General features: G+C 42.7%; 9 protein-coding genes across 9 annotated transcripts; 6 read left to right on the top strand and 3 right to left on the bottom strand.

Moving 5' to 3' along the window:
* Nucleotides 1-238: 238 nt before the first annotated feature.
* IL334_005254 (uncharacterized protein) lies at nt 239-782 on the top strand (the record flags this gene model as incomplete). The annotated part of the gene is made up of 4 exons (XM_062936967.1): nt 239-337; nt 408-509; nt 572-601; nt 669-782. The coding sequence occupies 4 exons, from the start codon at nt 239-241 to the stop codon at nt 780-782; spliced, it is 345 nt and encodes a 114-aa protein (XP_062793018.1).
* Nucleotides 783-976: 194 nt separating this feature from the next.
* IL334_005253 (uncharacterized protein) lies at nt 977-3,071 on the bottom strand (the record flags this gene model as incomplete). Its single annotated transcript, XM_062936966.1, has 3 exons — nt 977-1,890; nt 1,953-2,374; nt 2,440-3,071. The coding sequence occupies 3 exons, from the start codon at nt 3,069-3,071 to the stop codon at nt 977-979; spliced, it is 1,968 nt and encodes a 655-aa protein (XP_062793017.1).
* A 3,280-nt stretch (nt 3,072-6,351) lies between these two features.
* IL334_005252 (uncharacterized protein) lies at nt 6,352-9,334 on the bottom strand (the record flags this gene model as incomplete). The annotated part of the gene is made up of 12 exons (XM_062936965.1): nt 6,352-6,645; nt 6,722-6,883; nt 6,947-7,103; nt 7,167-7,281; nt 7,337-7,754; nt 7,813-7,966; nt 8,021-8,114; nt 8,166-8,382; nt 8,444-8,578; nt 8,629-8,722; nt 8,799-9,109; nt 9,215-9,334. 12 exons carry the CDS (start codon nt 9,332-9,334, stop codon nt 6,352-6,354), a joined length of 2,271 nt encoding a protein of 756 aa, XP_062793016.1.
* Nucleotides 9,335-9,671: 337 nt separating this feature from the next.
* Nucleotides 9,672-11,196, top strand: IL334_005251 (uncharacterized protein; the record flags this gene model as incomplete). The annotated part of the gene is made up of 8 exons (XM_062936964.1): nt 9,672-9,800; nt 9,895-9,953; nt 10,012-10,029; nt 10,085-10,246; nt 10,344-10,471; nt 10,576-10,731; nt 10,799-10,882; nt 10,952-11,196. The coding sequence occupies 8 exons, from the start codon at nt 9,672-9,674 to the stop codon at nt 11,194-11,196; spliced, it is 981 nt and encodes a 326-aa protein (XP_062793015.1).
* A 533-nt stretch (nt 11,197-11,729) lies between these two features.
* On the top strand, nt 11,730-13,579 carry IL334_005250 (uncharacterized protein; the record flags this gene model as incomplete). The annotated part of the gene is made up of 9 exons (XM_062936963.1): nt 11,730-11,921; nt 12,014-12,038; nt 12,108-12,220; nt 12,290-12,370; nt 12,513-12,635; nt 12,702-12,790; nt 12,854-12,926; nt 13,008-13,220; nt 13,364-13,579. The coding sequence occupies 9 exons, from the start codon at nt 11,730-11,732 to the stop codon at nt 13,577-13,579; spliced, it is 1,125 nt and encodes a 374-aa protein (XP_062793014.1).
* A 1,070-nt stretch (nt 13,580-14,649) lies between these two features.
* IL334_005249 (uncharacterized protein) lies at nt 14,650-16,086 on the bottom strand (the record flags this gene model as incomplete). The annotated part of the gene is made up of 3 exons (XM_062936962.1): nt 14,650-15,657; nt 15,753-15,892; nt 15,951-16,086. The coding sequence occupies 3 exons, from the start codon at nt 16,084-16,086 to the stop codon at nt 14,650-14,652; spliced, it is 1,284 nt and encodes a 427-aa protein (XP_062793013.1).
* Nucleotides 16,087-16,775: 689 nt separating this feature from the next.
* IL334_005248 (uncharacterized protein) lies at nt 16,776-18,678 on the top strand (the record flags this gene model as incomplete). Its single annotated transcript, XM_062936961.1, has 7 exons — nt 16,776-16,912; nt 17,000-17,060; nt 17,127-17,306; nt 17,435-17,719; nt 17,782-17,879; nt 17,938-18,012; nt 18,072-18,678. The coding sequence occupies 7 exons, from the start codon at nt 16,776-16,778 to the stop codon at nt 18,676-18,678; spliced, it is 1,443 nt and encodes a 480-aa protein (XP_062793012.1).
* A 633-nt stretch (nt 18,679-19,311) lies between these two features.
* IL334_005247 (uncharacterized protein) lies at nt 19,312-21,596 on the top strand (the record flags this gene model as incomplete). The annotated part of the gene is made up of 14 exons (XM_062936960.1): nt 19,312-19,370; nt 19,453-19,491; nt 19,656-19,807; nt 19,889-20,090; nt 20,185-20,273; nt 20,340-20,386; nt 20,453-20,480; nt 20,554-20,717; nt 20,779-20,823; nt 20,886-20,945; nt 21,004-21,077; nt 21,136-21,201; nt 21,294-21,434; nt 21,500-21,596. 14 exons carry the CDS (start codon nt 19,312-19,314, stop codon nt 21,594-21,596), a joined length of 1,263 nt encoding a protein of 420 aa, XP_062793011.1.
* Nucleotides 21,597-22,186: 590 nt separating this feature from the next.
* On the top strand, nt 22,187-24,569 carry IL334_005246 (uncharacterized protein; the record flags this gene model as incomplete). The annotated part of the gene is made up of 3 exons (XM_062936959.1): nt 22,187-23,290; nt 23,391-23,550; nt 23,623-24,569. 3 exons carry the CDS (start codon nt 22,187-22,189, stop codon nt 24,567-24,569), a joined length of 2,211 nt encoding a protein of 736 aa, XP_062793010.1.
* Between the last annotated feature and the right edge of the window lie 38 nt (nt 24,570-24,607).

The raw sequence follows: 24,607 nt of genomic DNA, 5'->3' as shown, positions 1-24,607 counted from the left end.
ACATCATCAAAAATTAGACTTTTTTTTGAAAAAAATAATCTAGTTCACCGTGAATTTAATGTCATTTATCCCGATCATTTTTAATTTAAATCACGTGGTTTGCTTTTTAGGAGATTCCGGATGTAAAATCTCAAATTGGTTTTCTACGACGCGTTCGACGTGTTGATATCAATTCTCATTACTTGTAAAAATTACGTCTTGATACAGTTGCTTTTAGCCATCAGACAACCAAAGCAACATGTCACTATCACGTCCGTCAAACGCTTTTGATGCTCTAGTACCAAACGAATCTTTCTTCGACAGGGAAAAGGAGAGGCTGGTGGAGGAGATCTCGGCTGTGAGTTTGCCCTTGCTCTCTGTATCGGGCTGCCTATCTGACCGGCGCTGCTATCCACATGTCGATCTAGAGCTTCGAAGAGCTTATGGGACATACCAATGTCTTAAATCGAAAGCTAGAAGAGGTATTCGGAGTCGGAAAGGAATTCACGACCGTGGCGTCATTATGGGGGGTGAGTACATAACAGTCATTTTCGTCTTATCAAGCTGATCAATCTCAACAATGTGTTTTCAGAAATTCAATGATTTGATAAGAGAACAACAGGTTAGTCTGACTAAGATGAAAACAAGATTTAGACGCTTTCTGACTTTGTACCTGCTATTCCGCTCAGACCGAACTTGCTCAATCAGCCGACATAGGTGTACCAGGTACAGGATCTTCGCAGTTTACTGCCAGCGTAGTGAAGAACAATCAAGCAACAAGTGGTAATATTGCCGGAAAGTAACCTCATCTTTCACGGACACTCTGTAACATCGTTGTTGTAAAGTAGCTGTATGATGATGCATATAATTCTACATTACCCGCGCTATTTCTCATGTTCGAAATTCCCTATAATATGAACGAAGTACCTAAGCTATTCTACGACAATTTTATTGATTCTAATTCTTTCACCCAGTATACACACTGACCCTGAATCGGCTACTGTGGTGAAGGGATATTGTATGGGGCCAATGTAGGTACATGATGTGTTAATCCAATATGATGATTTTGATTGTGATTTTGGTTTGGGGCGAAAATTTCATGCGGATTGATGAGAGGAGGTTGATAGTATCCTGCATTGGGGCAGAAGGCGATATGAAGCTGTTGTTGCTGTTGTTGATGCTGCTGTTGCTGTTGTTGATGCTGCTGATGGTGATGTTGTTGCTGTTGTTGGGCAGCCTGGTGATGAGCAAAGTGCATTTGAGCCTCAGTGGGGTAGAAGTAGTTCTGTTGTTGGTACGGAAGTGGTGAATGAGGGTGCAGCTGACCATGAGATAAATGAGAAGGTTCAAGAGGAGTCAGAAGTTGCGGCGGTGAAGGAGTCCTTGAGTCTTCCGTCAATGGGAACGAATATCCATCGAAATACCCAGTGGCATTGTAAGGCAAAGATCCTGGAGTGAGGGTAGTTGGAGTCAAATGTGAAACACCGGTTAATCCAAGAACGTTTGGGCTTTCAAACGGTTGATGATTGGGCATCATGATACTCATCGGAGTTGACATGCTGTCACTTTTAGTACTTCTTCTGCTGCCGTTTCTTGATGAGCCTCTCCTCGCGGCTTCTTGTGACATCCGAATAGCCTTTTCTCTGGCAGCCGTTTCCTTTGCTTTCGCTTTTCGCTTTTTACTGCCTTTGCCTTCCCCATTAGGTGCTCTCGTGAATTTGTAGTCGTAGTCTTCGACGTATTTGTCCCAGTATTTCTTGGCTACTCGCGTCCACCATTCAAACTCTTCAGGTCTGTAATCTTTCAAAGCTCTCCATTCAGCTGATAACCAAGTCGAGATAGATCCGGTTTTCATATCAGAGTACATATCTCCCCATTGTGGTCGGCGAAAGTCTGCGAACGCCATGGCGCCTATGCGGTGACAGCGGATCAGCTAGTGTAGCCTGAAAGTCGTGGTCACGATGTGCACTTACTGTTCATGGGTCTGGGGGGTTTGAACTCTTCGTTCGCCTTTTGACATCTTGCAAACTCTTTGGCTATAGTCGCTTGAGATTTCTTCATAAGCTTAGCAACGACTGCGTCTTCTGTCAAACCCGTTCGAGCTTGTTCGACTTCCCATAAATGCGGGTACCGACAATGATCAGTCAAAGGTTGAAGCTCTTTTGGTTCGCCTTCACCCTTAGGCCAAGCTTTGGGATTTGCCAGATAAGTTGCTCGTCGTTGTCTGTGCGATTGAGCTACGGATCTAATCCATTCTGAAGGTCCGTCATACCACTCATCTGGTTGAGTGGATAAGACTGTTATCTGTGGAGCTATAACAATTTCGTCGTATGCTTGAACGTTGGGCGAGTGCGAGGCATTGGATTCTGGACTCAAACTTCTTGAAGGAGAAGGTCTGTACCAAATACCATGTCAGTTATGTATTCTCTATGCAAAGTGGCGAAAATCACTTTGACTCACTCCATGAGTTGAGGATTTACATGAGTGATTGTAGATGAAGACGACATAGGTGCCCATCCTGAAATGTCGAGATGTTGTTGACCATACAATATACCTTGATGTTGTGCTGGAACAAATTGGTTGACTTGTTGTTCATGATCATTGTGGATATACTCTACCGATAATTCGTGGGATTGGGCAAGTTGACCTTGAGGTCCTTGATGGAAGGTATAGATGTATTGAGTGTTGTCATTGCTGTGCACATCGTTGCTTGGAATCATCGATTGAGTGGCAAGGGTGCTCGTCATCTTTGAATCAATATCTTGTAGAGGCAGATCCCGATAATAGAAACGATTTGAATGGTCAGTGTAAGCAGGCAATATTTGGTAGCTTGTATCGATAGGGGTATTCAGTACAGCTGATGTTGTCGTTGAATTGGAAGTTATACTATCTCTCGATTGAATGTGTGATTGAGAGTATGATAGAACGGGGTTAGATGGAGAAGGTGTAGTAGGTGTATGATTCGAAAATGAAGAAGGAGAGAATGAATCTCTTTGTTCTTCTTTTTGAATGTCCAATTGAGTTTTATTCATGGTAGACCAAGTATCATTCAATCTTGTGGAGTTTGGAGCTCGATGTGCGACCTTGATCATCTCGCAACTTTCACCCGTAATTGTTGATTTTATTGCGAGATCGTTTCTACTATCACTGGACAATGCGCAAGTGATGGGAGAAATCTATCTGAGAAACGAAGTGTGAGACTGTGAGACTGTGATACACTACTTAGACTTTAAGCGTTAAGCTTCTTAAAAAGTCTGAGATCTACTATCACCGCCTTGCAAGGGAGGTATATCAGCCCTGTGTGGCGTTGTGGAGATAGAGTTAGCATGTGTATCCCTTTTGAAGCATTCACAGTGCTGAAGCTGCACTTACAGTGATAATTCCGGTGTGGGGTTCGAATGTCTTATCTTTGTGGGAAGTCACTGGCTTTGTTTATTGTAATACAGTATGTGATACAGTCTCACTTGGTCTAGGAAGTGAAGAAGCTGGATACAATCTTCTTTGTGCCTGAGATAGAAGATTGGGCGTGACCGACTTCTTTCAGGGGATCATAAAGCGGCAGTGATTACTTGGAGCGGACACGTGAAGATGATGACGAGAAGGTTGTTCCTGACGATTGGCGATCTTGGAAGAAAGGAGATTGGGTTCGAATTCAATTCTCCACCGGTTTAACCAGAAGATCGTTGTGGGCAGGAGGTTATCGTGTTGTATGCTGTCGTATGGAGTCGTGAGGTATCTCGGATTGACACGTCACCCTTGACGACGATGTGGCGATTTGGTTCGAGAGAATGAGACTTTAATGGGTGATTGAATAGACTGGAATGGAATGAATTGAATAAAGAGGAAAGAATGAACATTCCAAGAATGGACGAGCTCTTTATGAACCATCTCAATCGGAAGCACGTCCAGCTTCTTTTACTCATTAAGCGAAATTGTTTATCGCTTGAGCACATGTACACAACTGTGAAGAACTCGGATATGTCTCGATAAGGTTCTTGTAAAACATCTTTCAGAGTAACTGGGTAAGATAACCTGGGTAATCAGATCAAATCATTCCAATGGAAACTTTCATGTTTGTTTCATTTTTAACCTTTTGTCAATTCTCATTTGACTCTCCTCATCCTTCACTTTACTAAGATATGATATGACATGGCTCCAGTATATCGCATTCAGGAACCGAACATGGTATCACTTACAACCCTCAAGAAAAAAGGTAAAACTTGCGAAAAATAACGAGAAAGCAATATCCGCTTTTTTGTTCGTTCTTTCTTCTCCTCAGACATACATAAACACGGGGACAAGCCATTGAATGTCTCGAATCCCGCTGACACTATTTAATATTATACACTTGTTCCGATGGAGAGGTATGAGTTGGGCCTGATCGATGACTCACTTTAATAGGTAGTAACCCTCACCCTTGTCCGTTAAACGCAACTGAAAACATAATATGTTTTACCCCATTACCTACAAGATCTGGTGTACCCTCATAACTATGTTATGATATTGTCCGATTCCAGCAAGTGGCTTACCCTATAGTTGTATAGAAAGATCTCACGGAACAATGTCATGATATGTGAGACTGGAGTGCTGGGTAGCGAACAACATTCTTGGCAGGGGCCAGGAAAAAAGCGGCCTGGTTTCAGAAGATCGTGAGATGATTGACACATGGGAGTATAGAACTGGTTAATCATGTTAGGACTTCCTGTTACAACATCTGACTTGCCAAGAAATTTATTCGTTACTCTCACGTGAGAACAAAGACGCCCCTTTCCACATCATAACATTGAATGGCCTTTCATACGCGGACAGTCCAAAGGACGTATATTTTTAGCACTTGAATGAGAATTCCATACCGAAGATCGAAGCCTGTGCTGCGTAGATGGGTCTTATATTATGTACACTGATCCCATAAATGGAACCCTAACAAGGTCCTTCCAACCTGTGGAGCCATTCTTAGGGACCTAGGACATCTAGTCCTAGCGGAGGAACAGATCCTCGACGTGAACCGAGTCATCTTCTTCAGCATCGTCACTCCTTCACCGAGGTCGGGCATGACATAAAAGAGGTGGCTAAACCTCCGTCGGATGAACAATAACAGAGGTAAAGTAGAATACAAAGTGTGGCTTCCAGGGCATTGTGTATGTCCAATTATGAATCAGACCATATCAAAATCTCCTCCCAGACCCTCCTGTATTCTTCTCAACGTAATGTACCAGTAAAGTGTAGTTCATTTGTGATTTGTGATCTGAATAAGCGGCATACTTAGATGAAGGACGATCACGCCACGCATATGTTACATACAATTACCCGGTAGCCAAATAAAGTTTACTGGAATCAACGATGATCCAGATACTGTATGTGGGCGGTTTTAAGGGACATAAGGTTTTGGCATCTACTATACATGAATACGACATATGCGCGTTCCAGATACGCTTCACACCCGGCTGACAAATCTGCTACATATTGCAAGCTGACATTTGAGGTACGGTACAACAACCTTTGCATCGTGACTTGTTAAGCGGACAACCAGGTACAATACATGACATGTGGATTGATCTGAATCAGGATCTCATACAGTACTCGCTTCCGGACATCTTGTAACGGAATCGAGATCTTCCTCTTCGCAAAGCAGGTGCAGGTCTCACATTCTACGATCACGATCAAATTGTCCGGGCTATAACGTAAACATTGTCGCTCATATCTGGCGATACAAATGTTTCCCGATGACTTGAGTACGCGAGAGTAAGGTCCACGATACAGTATGCACATTATCCTTTAGACATGTAATTTTTTTGGTCAATGTTTACGATATTTCATTGTCAATTTATGCAATAGCATTCAATCTGTTGACCACAATTAGTCTACCGACAACCAAACACATCTGTATGAAGTTCTCAAGTTCCGATGGACAAGGTGAAATTGTGTCCTTGAATGTACCGTATATCCCTCCATTGGAAAACAGAGTGGAGCACTGAGGGATGCCCGAGACCGCTGTGGTGAGACAAGTTACTATGAGATGATTGAGCATTGCTAATCATAGACGATCGCTCGATAAGACTCCAGCTGCACATCGATGGCAGACCCGAGGATTCCTGCTGGTGTCACATGAAGATATGGTGTAGCGGTGCGCAACTAGTTTCAACACAACACCAACTTGATCATCATTTCATTTCATACACTGCCACAAATCCAGCCTTCTTCGCATCATAGTGCACTCTCTCTTGCTTACATGCTACAAGATACATGCTGGTCAATCATACTATTACAACATACATTCAGATACCTCAGGAGACATGGTAAAAATATATCGAAGACGAGAATAAGAATATCGCTTTTAACCCTTAATACAATCAAGCCTTACCAAAAACCCTTTTAACACCTTTCAAAAATTCTAAATAAGTCTGGGAGATTAGCTACCATGTGCATTTCCCCTAACTTATTCTTAGGCCATTCCGTGGACCTTCTAAATGAAGGGAAGAGTACATGTTCCAATTGCCATAATTGATGATTTACCTCTTCTGTCGTTGACGGTATGTCATCCTCATCTTCAGCATCACCCTTGGTTTCGTCTGAAGTGGCGTTGTCCAAGAATGGCCTTGGTGAATAAAAGAAAGCCAATTCACGGAGAAAAGTCGCAAAACATTCTTTTTCAGATTCCCAATCCACCTAATCGTTTGGATACCCAAAAGTCAGTCACTGTGATCATTTGAGAATATGCTGTGGACAGAAATGCGCTACCCACTTGAGTACCCAGACAGAGTAAGAAGTGAGGTAGCCTGTCTAAATTCGGTGTATATCCTTTCAAGATCATTGGTATTGTTTCAACTTTCCCTTGGTCGTTGATGTTTAGGGAAAAGTATTCATCTATCATATCCTTCTTGCCCATCAAGAGGTCCGCAATACTCTGGGGTATCTATCAGCATTTCATGTTCACCCTCACCACGGACCAGGGACAAAAGTTACTCACCTTCACAACTTCAGCTACCGTCAATCCGGCATCTTTCAGCCCAGCTTCATCCTCGGCAGCTAATGTCAAGAGATCCTTTAGATCCGGTGAAGGTTGCAGACGCAATCTGTTAAAAGCCCCAAATTGCCTTAAGCCCAACTGATAGAAATGCTCATCTCTGAGCGAGCAAGAAATCAGCTTAAGGCTTCCCTAGCCAAAACCCATGAAGAGTCGGACTCACGCTAATGAAGCATGATTTACAAGATACAATCTCGTACTATGTTGCAGCAATGACAGACATAATTGTCGATCTACTACACCGACAAATGCGTGTCGACGCATGATTTCGTTTATATCTATTTTTCTTATTCTTTGAGTTACGCCCCCGTTTGAGAAGGTTATATTTCTTACCTGAATTACCTCCTTTCCTCGTAGCTCTTCTCAGTTCCTGTATACTACCGAATTCACATATGCTTTCCGGTATTTCCTTTTCTTTCCCCTTTCCGTGATATCCTTCATGCCATGAGACTCCACCGTTGCCATCTTCACCTGCATCGTCTTGATCATCCAAGTCGATATTTAAGGGTTCTTCTGCGCTTCCTTCCCCCATAGCACGTCTTTTGACTGGTCTCAATTCGTTCAAAACCTGAGAATTGGATTCTGCAAATCCGGTCAATTGAGATGGGTCGACCACCGATACCATTGAATCGAGTGTCCGATTCGAGGGGTCCATACGAATTTTGTAGTTTGGCGCTGGTTTCCTGATTGTTAACGTGGAGGCCGATTCTCCTCTTTTTTCGGTGGGCTGAACAACTCCAGGAAGAAGAGTCTACAAACATAATCAATCATTCCGAATCGCCATAACCACATGGGGATCAGCAACTTACTTGAACGGTGAAAGATCTCGAAACATTTGCACCTGCTAAAGCTGTTTGAACCACTCCTACAATCCCGTCTATCACTTCATCTTCGTTCAGAAAGTGTACTTCGGATTTTGTTGGATGGACATTGACGTCTATTTTTGCTGGATCAATTTCGAGGCTAGCACCATCGTTAAGATCAGGCAATGATACAAAAAGGAAAGCGAAGACTGACCTCAGATAAACCCATGGAGAAGCACCTTTCGGTAGATACGCAGTATACAGAGCGTCTACCGCTTTTTTGATCTTGCTGGAGTCCACCAATCGATCTGCTTGAGAGATTAATTTTGGATCGACTGTGCAAATGATAAGGTTCTCACTATTAATAAATAGTAACCAGCCACCTTTCCTTGCCCAATTACTGTTGGCATTACTGACCCAACCTTTACATCTTGCCGAAAGTCTGTTCTCCGGCTTGAGCGTAGTCATCGGCACCTCTAATAACTCAGCTGCCAATGATGGAGTATACAGACTGGCGATGTTTGCTTTAGCAGATGAGCCGACAGGTGTAGATACGTCTGGAAGGGATGAGCCAGCCTAGGTATCATGAGAAGTCAGCTTTCATGCTATTATATGGAGCAGAATCATTGTCACCTACCTTTTTGCATACCCATGCAGCATGTGGATTATGTACCGCATACTTTGTTATGACATCCAGTATTCGCGTGTACTCGTCTGAAGGTGACTTGAAAGCCCTTTTACGCAGTGGCATGTTGTAGAAAAGATCTTCGGCCTAGAACAAATCTCATGAGCTACCGTCTTTTTGAAAAGGGGATAACATACAGTGATTACAGTACCATCATTTGCTGCAGTCGGTTTTGGATCCACAGAAGTACCAGGTTTGGAAGAAATGAGTAAACCATCTTGATAATGAGCTCTGTGATCAATCATAGACGCTCAGCATACCGATAGTGGACCTTGAATCCTTCTTGATTTGAGAGACGAGAACTCACTTCCAACCGCATCCATCATATTTAGTCTTTGTTACAACTTCAACGTGACTACAATAACTTATACTAGCTAAAGCTTCACCTCTAAAACCATATGTACCTAATTTTTGTAAATCTTCAAATTTTTGTAATTTTGATGTAGCGTATCTTTCACATAATAAAGGTAAATCCTCTTTATTTATACCATGCCCATTATCTGTTATTTGAAGTGATTTTAGACCACCATCTTTCACTGTTATCTTGATTGAGGTAGATCCCGCATCAAGTGAATTTTCAAGCAATTCTTTTATCGCATTAGCTGGTCTGTGAATGATCTATGTAGGAAATCATCATCATCATCGACATCATCATTCGATATCAATTTCCCGATTCGAATTAAACTACGTTTACAACAGAGCAGCATGAATGGGTTGACATACCTCAGCAGCGGCGATTTGATTGATCACATCTTTTGTCAATTTTCTTATAGGTTTCGGTCCTTCAGGTTCGAACTTCTCGCTATCCACCTGAGGATCTATATTCATAGCTTCTACTGTCATATCATTATTGCTCCTCTCGAAATGAAGTGGGGGACCAACACAAGAAGCTAGATGAGAAGGTAATCGCGTTTTAGCTTGAAATTCAATACACAACTAGTACTGTTACAGAATAATCAACGATGATGTCACGATATTTCACCTCGCACCAAGTCCTGAAATGGGAGAACATGAAATATAGAGATCCTTTGTATCATTGACGATTGAAATACTAACTTGTCACATTTTACTCGTCTTGACGATCGACTCGTTGTTCTATCTTGACTAGGATCATCGCTCTTCAATCGATCATAAAACAACCTTGGGATCCAAAAGTCACACCAAAGATTAGTCGATCAAGATGCCGGGGCACGTTCATCATGCGGCACTACCCGTCGTTAAGCGACATTATACAATGAGAAAGTCACCTTATCTCGTTTCACTCATCTTCTTACTGGCAGCAACTACCTTGACTCTGCTGAATATCTACGTGAGTGGCATTCATCTTTTATTCAAAGTAACGGGCATCAATGTGCGGAGTACGCCATGAGGGCCACGATTGGTACTAATCGCCGCTCCACCAGATCCCAAGCCTATTGCATGTTATAGTCAAAACACCAGGTCCTACCCAATTCGAAACCAGGTAAGTTTAGATCGATCTTATACGGGTTGAGCTGACCATCGCCAATCATATACTTTAGATACGGGCTTTACAGGAGGTACATCTTTTCCATCTGACGATGTTACGGCCGAACTGACTTGATTTCCGTATAGATGTACACGTTCAACACCAGTACCCAATGCAGCATTCCTTCTACCCTCTCATCCGCCATCCACACCTGAAGATCAAACATTCAATGGATGGGATCTGGGTCCTATCAATGGACCTATTTATGGAGACGGTGATGGTTGGGTATGCCAATCTTTCCCCACTAGGTGAGTCCATCTTATCCGTGTCATCAAAAACCGTCTTTCAACCTGTCGTATATTCTACGTGACGGTCTCCTACTGATTCTGAATACCTTGGATTCAGATCGGAATGTCAACAATTTGGCGAGAAGTTCTGTGTACTTTGGTCAACTGCAGGATATTCAGCTCAACTATCTTTAGTACCTTGTTTAGCAAGTTTGATTAGTTTATTGTTCATCTTCCTCCATCGAGGTGAGTATCTGGCGTCGATCTGCTCTACCAATTCCTACGCTTCCCCTTTTCAATTAAAACCGCATCATATGTTTAGCTAATACCGAGCTCTTGTCATAATTCAGGTCAACGAACAGCTAGAGCTAAAGCTCGAAGGCAGCAATGGAAGCTTGTATCAGGAACCATGATCATTCATTGCATCCTTCAAATCTTGTCTATTGCCTTGATTCTACACGTGTTTAGAACAGATGAAAGATTCGAAGCTAAAGGAAGTCATCTTGGTAAGTACCGCTCGTGAACCCTGTCTTATTCTACGGATCACTCGACTGACGTGGGGAATCGCACCAGATCAATCATTCTACTACGGAGTCAGCTCAGCCATTGTTTCAGGAATTATGGCGTTACTTTTGACATTCACTGCTTTGGCTGCTCGTGAGTCATTCTTTCCGTAACTAGAATAACCACCGTTTACTTTACCCTTACACTGTATGACTTGTTTAGGTGCGGGTAAAGAATGGGCTGCAGGGAAATCAGCCAAGAAGGCTAAGAGACATCGAAGAACTCGATCTGGAAGACTAATTCCCGTACCTCCAGGGACCGAGATCCCTCCTGAGGAAGTCGTCACCGTTGGAGAGGTCAGAGCTGCCCAAGATGCAGTTAGCGAAAGGACTGGTTTGTTAGACGGTCATGAAGGTGATGTTGCTGGTGGAAGAGGCGGTGAAAGAGCTACGGACAATAGTGTATAAACGCGTCGAGAAAGCTCATGCTCGAGAGGAATATTATACCTGAACTGCGTGCTCAAATCGACAATGTCCAGAATATGCATCGCTGGGTTTAGAAGGAGGCAAGGAGAGAGGTGGTTTGATTATCGACCAAAGAATTCTGCACTTCTAACCAATGACGATATGTAGCCAACCAATGTACTGAATCTCGATAGATGCTGAACCTATACATCTCTATTCTGCTCCCTTATTCAATCTACAATGCAGGTGTGAATAGCTGTCACTGTGCAGAATTACATATCAGGATTGTACGATGGTATCGGATAACTCGCCAGGACTGTTCGTTCTCTCATGTGCCACGTGGTAATGTTTCATGAGACGATGAAAATGTTGAACCCGTGTGTCACGAGAGAACAACAATAAAAGTAGAATTCAAATCGTTTCTTCTTGCTTCTTTTTCTGTCTGTCTGTCAATCAACACATTCTTTCCACCTAACAAATTCACTCTCTTCGAGGATCCCTCTCCCAAAAATCCCGATAACCAAAAACCCCTCAAAATGGCATCCCTAAATCCCGAAGTAGACGGTCACACGTACAAAAGACAAAAAACAGATGATTTGACATCTTCAGATCCCAAAGTAGCTAGACGAGCCAAGTTCGAAGCTGTATTTGATGTTATTGCTAAAGAATTATTGGATTACGTGAAAGGTGAGGGTATGCCCAAAGACGCTGTTGAATGGTATGAAAAGGTTAGTACTACTCTTTTGCGAGCTCAAGAGTTTACAGCTCTAATTGGAAAACAAGTTTGTTGTATGTGTGCTAACATCATTTTCGGCGACAGGTACTCTACCACAACACACCTGGAGGTAAGCTTTAGATAGGAATCCTTGAATTAATGAGCTCGTTGACTTAGAGACAACCTTGACCTGAATTAGGTAAACTCAACCGAGGAATGTCAGTGGTAGATACCGTTGAAATCCTTAAAGGTAGACCACTTGAAGACGAGGAATACACGAAAGCTGCTATTTTGGGTTGGTGCGTCGAACTTGTGAGTGCACATATATGAATCTAATCCCCATACAGATATTCTGTGCTGATGTGTGCGGGATCTCATCAGCTTCAAGCATATTTCCTTGTTGCGGATGATATCATGGATCAAAGCGTTACTAGAAGAGGTCAACCCTGTTGGTACAAGATGGTGAGTGGGAAATCATTGACTCGTTGTATACTTGAGCTGACCCAAATGAATCTTGCTTGTCTTCTTACACTTATCTTATTCCTAATATCTTGCTACTCTCTTAACCATCATTGTCTTCGCTTGTCGTTACCGCATTACATAGCCAAATGTCGGAAATATCGCTATTAATGACGCTTTCATGCTCGAAGCTGCTATCTACCACTTGCTGAAAAAGCATTTCAGAAGTGAGAAATACTATGTTGATCTTATTGAGATTTTCTTGGAGGTTCGTCAGCTACTGGGAGATCGAATGAAAGAAATCAAAAAAATAGCTGACTGAACAATAAAATAGACCACTTTCCAAACCGAACTCGGTCAATTGGTTGATCTCATTACTGCTCCTGAAGATAGTGTAGACTTGAACAAATTCTCCCTCGAAAAGTAGGCAATCCCCAATAACGTCGTCGAAGCCTCGAGCTAACGCATGATGTCGCTTACTACCAGGCATCACCTCATCGTAGTTTACAAAACTGCTTTCTATTCTTTCTATCTCCCCGTCGCTCTTGCCATGCACATGGTAAGCTTCGTACTGTCTCTCTCGTTCTGCGCGAATCGAAAACCGATGGAAGAGCTATAAGCTGATTGAATTTAACGACAGACCGGTATTGTAGACAAATCAGCTTACAACCTCGCATTGAAAATCCTTCTTCCACTTGGAGAATATTTCCAAGTTCAAGACGATTATTTAGATTGTTATGGTAAACCTGAACACATCGGTAAAATAGGTACCGATATTCTGGATAACAAATGTTCATGGAACGTCAACACCGCTTTGAGATTCGCTACTGAAGAGCAAAGGAAAGTTCTCGATGTGAGTGTGAACAGCACTATCTCTCATCCCCAATTCCAGGTTCCCTCTCTATACACGAGTCACCAAATTCCGACGAATGACTGATCGTGTACGTCGTCACATTTCCCGTCCAATCTGCTAACACATTCTTTTTCGGGTCATAGGAGAACTACGGCCAAAAGAACTCTGAATCAGAAGCTAAAGTAAAAGAAATCTTCTCTCAATCACCAATCTCAATTCCTGAAAAATTCGAAGCATACGAAAAAGAATCATATGAAAAAATTAACGGGCTCATCGAAAGTGTAGATGAAGAAGGCACAGGATTGAAGAAAGAAGTATTCAGAAGTTTCTTGGCTAAAGTTTACAAGAGGTCCAAGTAGAGTCCTTTGTTGTAGGTCGTGGACTACAGTAGGGAATGAAGTCCAAAAGAGGATGGAGGGAGAGTAGACTTGAATATAGATGGATTGGCCTTAGGCCAAAACGCATATGCATACATCACTATCTCGCTGCTAGTATGAGTCATTTGGATATCTCTGATGAATCCCTATGACTGGGACCACTACTCCTCAACACCTAGAAGAAGCAAAAGACCCTTTCTCCTCATTTGGGATATCGACGAATCACCTAATTCCTCAATGATATGAGCGTATTCTTCCGGTTCCAGTGGAGTCCATGTAGTATCGCACTGATTCTGAGGAGTGAGTGATCTTGATGGGATTTTAAGACGTCGTCGAGTGACTGAAGGCAGAGACGAGATTGTTGGAATGCGAGAGTGCGAGGACGAAGTGTTAAGCTGATTGATCATGATGTAATTTCCCAATCTCGAATAGTAATGCGAAACCCGGGGAATCTGCGGCCGAGACAATCCTACTTTGTATCGAAGTGAGCAGGAGAACCTGAATGTTCGGTTGTGAATTGACATGATGGATTATACGATTCCTTCGCAGATATGTCCCTTATGCTTTCAAATATAAGTTAAAATGTCAGGTCGTGAATGAAGTGAGAAAAGAGGGCAGTTTTATTCAAATTGAATGGAGACAGAAAGGGAAAACAGTCGACTGAGAATTAGCTCATTCATCCCCTTTCATTGATCGTTCCTTTGTGTTTGCTCAAATTACAGATAACATAATACACCATACCGCATCACTTGAAGGTAGGCTCATTTCGCATATGAGCATCGAGCTTCGATTGCCAGAGTCAAGCAACGCTAGATCTCCTGATCGTCCTAAAGCCTGATGGATATTAGGAGCAATGCCGTTTTAAATGGATATGTCGTGATGGCTTGTGCCAATATCGATACATCCTACATGAAAGCACATATGGTCTATACCAAGTGTGACAAGTGGAGCATGAAGCATGATAGATATCAAGAGCAACTAGTACAAAAAGACAAAAACATAGCTATACACATTGTTTCCCATTCCGGCTCTTTCTCATTTTTCCAACAAAGCTAATTTCCCTTGGGCATAGGAGAAGGAGATACCTCTCTTTGTCTTTTCACGTACTTTCTCTTCATGGTCGATGTCGGAGTAGGTATTACGACTTCTATTTCTTTCCGTTTTTTCGACTTCGTGGGAGTCAACATTGCTTGATCGGGAGCCTTGCTTGGTCTATCTAACGATTCTGGCGTAGGGGGATAAACCAGCTTGTTCATTTTTCTAGGTGTGATGGGAATCTTCTTTTCTTCTTTCGGTATTGACGTAATATAATCTTCATTTGTCAGATAATCTTTTATGAAAGATTGTATATCAATCTGTAACCAAAAATCAAAGATATCTCTCCAATCTCCTCCTCCTGAGCCTGCACCATTTAAACCTTTCGGATACTCGTCATTTACCAAAATGACTTTTCCCTTCCTCGCTTTAGTAGATTTTGACATTTCTTTAACGATCCTTTTCACTCCTGGAACACTTAGACTAGTGCCTATCACTAATAGGCAATCCACAGATTTCAGATCTTTTTCGACTATTGATCCAATGAGATCACCTTGAGGGTGTTCTTCCCCGTATAGAATCACACTAGCTCTTAGATGGCCTGATCGGCGGGTTCGTTCGGACAAAGCGGCGCGGATAGTCGATGCAAGTTGACATGTCGGACAAGGGATGACATGTTCTGGTAATGGAAGATAGGGTTCTAGTGGTATAACAGTTTGACATAATACACAATGAAGAGTATCCAACAACCCATGGAGAGGTATCACTTCCGGTATTCTGTTTTCATGTACTGTTGTCGCTTTTTGTTTTTGTGATTTTCCTCTTGGCTTCTTGGGTAGAGGTATACCAACTTGTAAACCAGCTTTCGACTCCAAATTATCAATATTTTGAGTATAGCATCTTAACAATCTGCCTGATGAAGCTAATTCTGATAAGTATGAATGAAAACAAGTTGGATTGGCTGAAATAGCAAGTGATGCAAGTGATGTTATCAGACTATAATGTTGAGCAAGAAGTGTTGAAGACTGGAGAGAATGTAAATAAACATGACAGAATCAGTGATGGGTCGTCTCAGACTCGACGTAGATGGAAATATAGGCCAGCTGGTATAGCGACTCACGGATAGACATTTCACATGGAAGAGATCTTTCACTTGATCACCTCTTGCCTTCCCCTTTCCGCTCGTGTATCCATTGTCGTGGAACAGTCCGGTCGAGGACCGAAAATCAGGAATATCAGCAGCTGTGGATACTCCAGCGCCTATATAATCCCTGTAAGCTGTTTGTTTCGGCGCATCAACCAGACGGGTTTCGCTTACCTGATACAACAACCATCTTCTTAGATGACCTCAGCGTCCTCACTACCGCTGCTAAATCGTCCTGCGGGTCGGAAGACCAACTTGCATATTTCGATGGACCTGCTCCTGGAGTTGAAAGAGGGATATGGATGGTCATTCCTGGTACTCCGACTAGCAAATGCGTCGATGAGACTATGTATTATACAATTCAGACAGTATGACAAGATTGATACAAGTGAGCTTCAGTCAAAACTACAAACAGATGAAGAAGAAAGGGAGATTTCCATCAAACAGTCATTCATTCATCTTGACTAGAACTTTTTGATCGAGAATCTTGGGATAAGTTACCTTGATTTTCTCGCGGCATCTTCCGCTTAATCGCCACGTGGATATAGCGCCAAGAGCATACCCCGCGGGCCGCCACATTCGGAATCAAATTAAACCTCGGTATATTGTTAACGTTGTAAAATGATCGAAATCGGGAAATTGATTGGGGGAGAGAGAGTACCGTTCTTTTAAAAGGTTATTTTATGGGTTTTGACCATTTCTTCTCCTTCTCCTTCTCCTTGTTCCTCTCTTTTTCACATCAACATCATCAACATCTTACCTTTCAAGATCGATAGATCAGATCAGATCAGGTCAGGTCAAACAGACAAAAAATACAAGTCACAATAACAAGACCAAAAAGAGTCGTATAGAATTCGCGAATTATACCGTAGACTCGCTTTCAGATACTTCCTTTCTTCGACACACGTCACACGGCCTTCTCCGTTCATTAATCAAAGTCATTTGGGCTCTTCTTAAACCGTTCTTTCGATCATCTCTAACATATCATAGACAACTAAAATGAGCAATCGAGGTCAATCCAACCCAATCGAATCTCCTGAACTCCTTTCACACTCAACTCTTCCTCAAGATGACAGCGTCCCCGAAAGATCGATGGTAGAGGAAGCTACAGTGACAGGTGTCATTTTCACTCCAGAGTGAGTCAATTCAGAAAATCTCTCTTTCGGTTGTGCGAAACGACGAACAGAACGAGTGTACCAGCAAATGCTGACATGGTTGGTTAGACTATGGATGCAAAGACGATGCTGGGCATTAGACGTTCTTCGTAAGGAAGGTGTCCGATCTGTAAGTTGACGAAATTTGAGCTCTGAGAATTAGTTTTTTGACGCTGATGGCGCAATGGGCCTGTAGGTATTGGATATCGGTTGTGGTCCTGGATCATTACTTGAGACTTTGGTCATTCCACCCACCACTATCAAGGAGGAACCTATCCTTCCCAAAAGATCAAATCCGCAACATGAACAACTTCCTAGTTCGGTGGATAGTGATGATGAGGATTTCTCAAATACAGCGCGAGAACTGTTCGTTAAGGTAAGCTCTACACTTCTATATCACGTCATATCAACACGCACGCTTTCGTCTATGTTCGCCACGTCATCTATCAATGAAATTCTATCGACGCTTGATATTCATTGACATCTTCTTGTTTGCGCCATTAGCGCTTGGGCGGTCTTGATGTGTCACCTTCAGTAATATCATCTGCTTTGAAAATCATTACCCCTCCATCCTCTACGTCTAACTTTCCTCCGAATGTCCCGAGATGGGAGCCTCTCAATACCGAACTATGGTTAGGTGGTATCGAAAAGTACAATGCTAGATTAGAGGGATTCGAAGCTATCGTCCTCTTAGAAGTGATAGAGCATCTAGACCCAAACGTGTTGAGCAGATTTGGTGTTGTGACACTAGGGACGTATAGACCAAAGGTGTTGCTGATAACAACCCCCGTGAGTTATGGATCTGGCAGCACAACGTAGAGTGTATCGCTTATCGTTGTTGAATTACGCAGAACTTCGATTTCAACGCTAAATTCCCTCGAGCAGAAGAACACGATTTTGCGAAGAAAGGATTTGTCGATCCAACAGGAAGAACAGATCGTGTGTTCCGGTCAGTATCATAAACTGCTAATAGCGGCAGAAGTATATTGACATATTTTGCTTCGTAGACACTCTGACCACAAGTTGGAGATGACGAATGCCGAATTCAGGGAATGGGCTCAAGCAGAAGCTATCAACTGGGGGTGAGCGTCACTACCCATTCTTTCCCTGCTAGTACCGACTAACTGATACCACCAAATAGATACGAAGTTGAGATTTCCGGTGTTGGAGTGTCTTCACATCCATCATACTACCCTTCTGATGACCCATCTCTGCCTGGTCAGCCTATATATGCTTCACAGACCGCGATTTTCCGGATAGCCACTGGGCTTCCACTTCGTTCACCACGTTCAGTCCGAACGGTTGAATTACCTTTCATGGTAGGAGGAGGTGAATCTGCACACCCTCATAAATTAGCTGGACGATACGTACATCCCGTGTCTTTCCCTGGGAATGGAACGAAATCGCTGCCTGAGGAAATCAGAAAAACGGTGAAGGAATGCTTCACGAGATGGGATATAGAACAAGTCAGTTTGGATGAATTATGGGGAGTTGCAGATGTAGCAGGGAAATGTGCTGGAAGTAAGAGGCATCTAGTCGGCTCACTTGGTGGATGGGGGAACTGTCCAGGGATAGAAGTAAATAACGGATCAGAATTGGAATTCGAAGTGAGAAAGGAGAAGGGCCGGGATCTAAGCGTCAGATGGAGGACTTATGTGCGTCGAGATAAAGATGAAAAGGAAGAATCATGGGGCGAATCAGCAAGTAAAGATATATCGAAGGACACGAGTGAGGCAGGAGGATGGTAGACTATCTCAGTCACTCATCCGTCAAGAACGTGGTGTCATTAGAGGAGCCGAGGTGGAAGTCATATGGAAGGGAGAAGAAGTTTATTTCCCATTTTTGGGCTCTCCATACTCTCATCGTCTGTACATTCTCGTAATGTACCCACACATATGCATGTATACACATTGACATTACATCTCACTGGTGTGTATCAACTGATACCTGACCGACGGCGTCCTCTTCCTCTTTCTCACTCGGCGACCGAGGTTATATCGCTCGACATCGCAGTGATGACCTTTGTGTGGTTCCGCGCAGTTGCTTTCGGCGGGCGGTATCTCCTCAAGGACATGTTCACGACACTGAACGGTATAGCCTGGCCATATGCACGCAATGCGTCGGGGATCAATGGCCGTGATCATTCGATGTCAACGAAGACGAAAGGTAATCCTTCGATAAAGCAGATAGCAATCAACCAATCAACGCAACTATCTTACGTAATCATACAGATTTCTGATCCAAAACACGGTTATCCGGGACTACCTATTTCTTTTCTTATTCACCTTCGTAATCTAAACATTCACCCATTCACCCATTTGTTTTGGATTTCAGAAAAAACACATATAGACGGACGACCGTTCGAGAGGGAGCAGTGTAAGATGTCCAGTCCTCGAAAATTGAACAGAACAAGAAGTTCTAGTGTTACCAATGCACTCAAGTGAGTTGTAGCCTTTGGACGTTCGCTACGAGATTTTGACTGACGTATTCCCGATTTTTTTTCCTTTCTTTTTGGATCACAGACAGATCCCTTTGAACCAACAACAAGAGCAAAACTATAAGTAAATGATCTACCCTTTACTTCTACTTTGACCTGTACTCACATTGGATCCCTCCAAGCTGTATGGAGAGCTGTATCGTCCACTGCTCTGCTGCTGACTTCGATTCATCCCTCTGGAATATGGACAAGCGAGAAATGAGCTGGACTGATTCCGTGTCTGTTTAGTACAATACAAGAATCAGAAGTCAAACCATTAAGTGGTAAATCGCGACCTTTAAACAGAAAGAAACCAAGACATGAGAATGATTTACCTGATAATTATATCTCGAGAGGTTTTAAGAATGATTTGAAAACTGGTAGATGGATGTTGATACCTTGTGAGTTAAACTCATTACGGAAATGTCCTGCATTGAACTCATGCCGAATATAATCACTAAGATATCACCCCTGATTTATAGCATCATCACTTATCATCTTTTCGATCCCAATCATACTGTATTTCAATCATAATCTCCTTGTTCAATATGGTTTATTAAAGCCGAACACTACAAATCCATTCAAGTATTTGTTATTCCCACAAGGTAAAGTGCCAGGAGGTGGTTATACCAAAAGTTGGTATGATTTCGTCTTTGTAGCCAATTATGTCGTCTTCTGGTCTTTGTAAGTTATTACCCTTTCACTTTTCTCATAATAGAAGGACTCTTGAGTCACGGATTACTGAAATCTACCATAATACTAAAAGTTGGTGATTTAGCGTTCGACAATTCGTCACCATACATATTCTTAGACCAATGGCTATAGCTTTGGGTATCAAGGGAGGCAAGATCATGAGATTCCTGGAACGTAAGTTTGACCCATGGCATGCAAATCTTATCACCAGACATTCTTTGCGCTGACTATACTTTGTAGAGGGTTATGCGGTCTTCTATTTCTCCATTCTCGGTACACTCGGTATCGTGAGTGAAAATCCCTCTTCCAGCTTCAAACTGATTTAGACTGTCAGCTGACGCCTATTGCTTCAGATTGTAATGCGAGGCCTTCCCACTTGGTGTATGTTTTGCTTCCCATTTTTTCTTCAATAGTCTGCAAGCACAGCAGCTGATAACGATCAAATGGTGAATAGGGTATAAAACCGAATATTTCTGGCTTGGATACCCCCACAAACAAATGACTTGGGAATTGAAGACTTATTATCTCATTCAAGCTGCTTATTGGGTACAACAAACCATCTTACTCGCTGCGAAAATCGAAAAGCCAAGAAAGGATTTCAAAGAACTTGTCGCACATGTACGTTGAAGTTTTGTTTTGATCCCCCTAAATAAGAAAGCTGATGGGTATGATAATATAGCACATTGTCACTCTTTGGTTGATTGGATGGAGTTACAATGTCTATGTAAGCATTCTCACTAGCTGTTTGATCCATGGAATCTTAGCTAATGCCTGTCTGTGTTGTAGCTCACTTTCATTGGTGTATCCGTCTTCGTTACTATGGACGTATCGGATGTCTTCCTTGCTGTAAGTGCCTGATCTGTCCGTCGGCTCAACAAGAGTTATGACTGACGATCAGATACAGCTTGCCAAATGTGTCAATTACGTGTCTGAATGGGCTTCACCTCCTTTCTTCGCTTTCTTCGTTGGAGTCTGGACGTGAGTAAACTTTGAAATTGCTTTTATACCGCAGATGCTTATGTCACGGTGATCTTAGCTACTTCCGCCATTACCTGAATATTTGGATACTCTGGTCTGTCTGGGCTGAATGGGACTTGATGCCGTGAGTATCTGAAATCCTCTCTTGCACTCAGATACACTCAGGATCTGATGATCGAGAAATCTGCATGATTGTACTGACGAACCGAATTGCAGCGAGGATCAAAGATCAAGATTCGCGCCATTGGAAGATCAATGGCTCGTTTGGTGGATGAGATGGCAAGTTTTCGTACCGATCTTTTTCCTTCAATTGATCAATCTGTTCTGGTATTTCCTTATCTGGAGAATCCTTATCAAGTGAGTCTTTTCCGTGAATCTCATAGGGCGCTACACTGACTGGCCAATACTTTTCATCGTCATAGGGCTGTCGTTGGTCAAGACTTGAAAGACGATAGATCAGATGATGAAGATGATGGTGAGGGTGAACAAACCACCACTGAAAAGCTCAAGGATCAGTAAAATGGTTTGACCGCTGATTGAGGAAGATGGAAGGCAATTAGGATCTGGATGATGTTCCGTATGGACTACGTAGCGTATGAGTTACTCCACTGATGTCTGGGAATTTTGAACTGGGACGAGGTTGCATGTCACAACGAGTAAGAAGGAGTATCTCGCGCGGTTGATAGTGTGGATGTTATACATCAAACAACAATAATGAATTTACTCGAGTATATAACTCATTCCCATGCATTTTTTCTCACAATCACTTGTCCTAATCTTATGATTTTATTTGGGAACTGGGGGGATCGCTGCGATCGGTATCGGCCGATTAAGATGAACGCTCTGCTATCACGCCTTTACAGGATCTGAATACGAGATCTTTTAGAATTAAAAGTATAAATAATAGTTCCCACCTCCACTTTTGGCAACTAACCTCATTCACCTCCCCACCCCTGGATCACGCGGATGAGTCACAGTCACCATTCCTTAACCTAGACCTTCACAATCTCTTTCATCTCTCAGCCCCATAGCCATAAGTTCATATCCACTGCCTGAGGATACCTATCATAGACATAGTGTGTTTTGACTGGTAGACTGCTTTCATCAGGATGTTTCCTACAACATCTAGAAATAGATCATATCGACGTACGGTTAATGCCGCAAAGGCTTATCAACATGAATCGCCACCCACCACGCTAGACAAAGATAACGAAGGTCAAATCGAAGGTGAAGGTGAAGGAGGGGGAGATAGTTGTTATGGTGTGAAAAGCGTTTCTAGTTGGGGTGAACAATCCCAATCTGATATATCACCCACACTGTCCAATCAAGATATGCATAAGGGACAAGATGACGCAAATAACGATGATGACGATGAGGAAGAGGAAGAAGACTCATCAACACCGGAAGGAGGTGATGGTCTGGTCACATCTCAAGTAGGTTTAGGCTTAGGTATTAACCCTCCTATAGCTCTTGCTAGTGGGCCAATATATCCTGAAAGTGGTGGTTCCATCGAAAAAGTCGATATCAACCATACGACTACTCAACCTATTTCCCCTTCAAGACCTATTCATACGAGATTAGAACAAAGGATCATACCCCCTAGTCCAGAAGATACAGTTCATCCACTCGATCACTCACCTTCACATCCACCTTCATCAATTAACAATGCTGGTCTGCACGAAGAGATGATTGGTTATGGATCATCGAGGGAGAGAGAACATCAATTGACTTTAGAACATATAACAAGATCATTTGATACTTCTTCTTCATCACCTTCACGTTCACCTTACTTGCAACATTCAGAACCTTCTTCACCTGCGAGCTTTACTTCCATGCCATCATACGTAGCTTCCCTATCTTCCCTTTCGAGGACTTCTTCAATCTCACCTCTAGGTATGGGAGATTATCCACATCATCATCATCACAATCATCATCACCTTAGTGAAGATGGTAACGAGGATGAATTGGTCTTGCCTACTTTATCGTTACCATCTGAAAGTTTAAGTTTACATATGAGCTTATCGAAATGGACCGAATCTCCAGAAGGTGCATTGGGCGTCATACTCTTGGGTTCCAGAGAGGAGGTAGAGAAGACTTTGAGGAAGATCAGAGAGAAAGAACATCTTGTGGAAATCAAAGGTGGCGTTGTAGGTATAGTCAGAAATGGGAAAGTTCAGTTGCGAATCATAACGGGGTTGAGGGATGCACATCAAGTGAGTCATCCTATCACGTAGCATAACCAGTCTCAGTTCATTCGCCAATCCCTGCTTCTCGTCGAAGGCTGACGCAGATCATTTCTTGCCGTTCTGTTAGGTGCGAAATAGGATGCTTCATCTATATAATGTACTCAATGGCTTACTGCATCCACAATTAGGAGATGATACCAACTCTCAAACTGAGCTAAGAAGGCTGGTAGAGGGTTATGTTGGCAGATCAGATTGGGTACACGCAGTCATTTCGCTTGAGAATACTGGTGAGCTATCGGTAAACCCATATCTGACATGCCTGACATATCGCTTATTCTTCTTTATTATCGTTCATTTAGCCGACACACAATCACTTCGAGATCTCTTACCGACCATTATATCAGTTGCCTCAAAACCCGCTTCCCAGGTCCGCGAAGCTAACGATCCCGAATATAACGAGGAAGTCCCTTATTCTCGCCGGGGTGAAGTCGAACCTACACCTAAACCATCGTTCGAAGCATCAGGTTATTTCGCTCCTCGCGTACAATCGCCTTCCTCCTCATCGTCGCGAGATTCGTCACCTTCATCCAACCGTTCCGCAGAAACAGACCAATCAGTGAACCAAATTCTTCAGCTACTTGACCATCAAAACGAACACAGTCGAAGATCGATTGATTCATTTCTATCCTTCCGATGTCGTGTTCGCTCTGAAGCACCTCAAGATATCTCGCAAGAACAGTATATCGATACTACAGGGTACGAACATACTGGTGGACAACGCACGATGACTTCATCAATGACATCTGCGTCTTCCGGAGTAGGTGCCATGCCCACTGTAGCCAGGGCTCAAGGTGGTGGTGAATGGGAAGCCAACTTATCTAGAAGAATAGCGCAACGTAGAGAATCTGAGACCAAATCCAAAGCAACACGCGAAAGATCAAATAATGGTAACAATCTCAACCTACGTGGTAGAGGACGAGCAGCAGCGGGAACAGGATTATCAGGTCAATATCAGAAACCAAAAAGGAAAAGATCCATGGATAAATTTGGAAGTGGATTGAGTAAACCTAATACAAGAGAAGGACTCGAGAAAGACTGTTTACCTCCTCTATTTCCTACATCCAAATCAAATGCAAGGTCACCAAAGTCGATAAGCGAAAAAGGTTTAGGAGTCAGAGGTTTAATCGAAAGAACATTTAAAGGTATGAGGCAGTGGAGATGGTCTCCAGGTTGGAAAGGTCTATTAGTTGTAAGTTTCGTTGTAGCTGTAGGTTTGGGATGTCTGGTCAGTAAGCGAACTTTTTGATTGTTGTATTTCCCATTTTACTCTCTCGAATATCAAAC

This window comes from Kwoniella shivajii, chromosome 7 (genome assembly GCF_035658355.1).
Source record: "Kwoniella shivajii chromosome 7, complete sequence".
Lineage (NCBI taxonomy): Eukaryota > Fungi > Basidiomycota > Tremellomycetes > Tremellales > Cryptococcaceae > Kwoniella > Kwoniella shivajii.
Note: the sequence above shows the minus strand (reverse complement) of the source record. Positions and strands in the feature narration are given on the sequence as shown.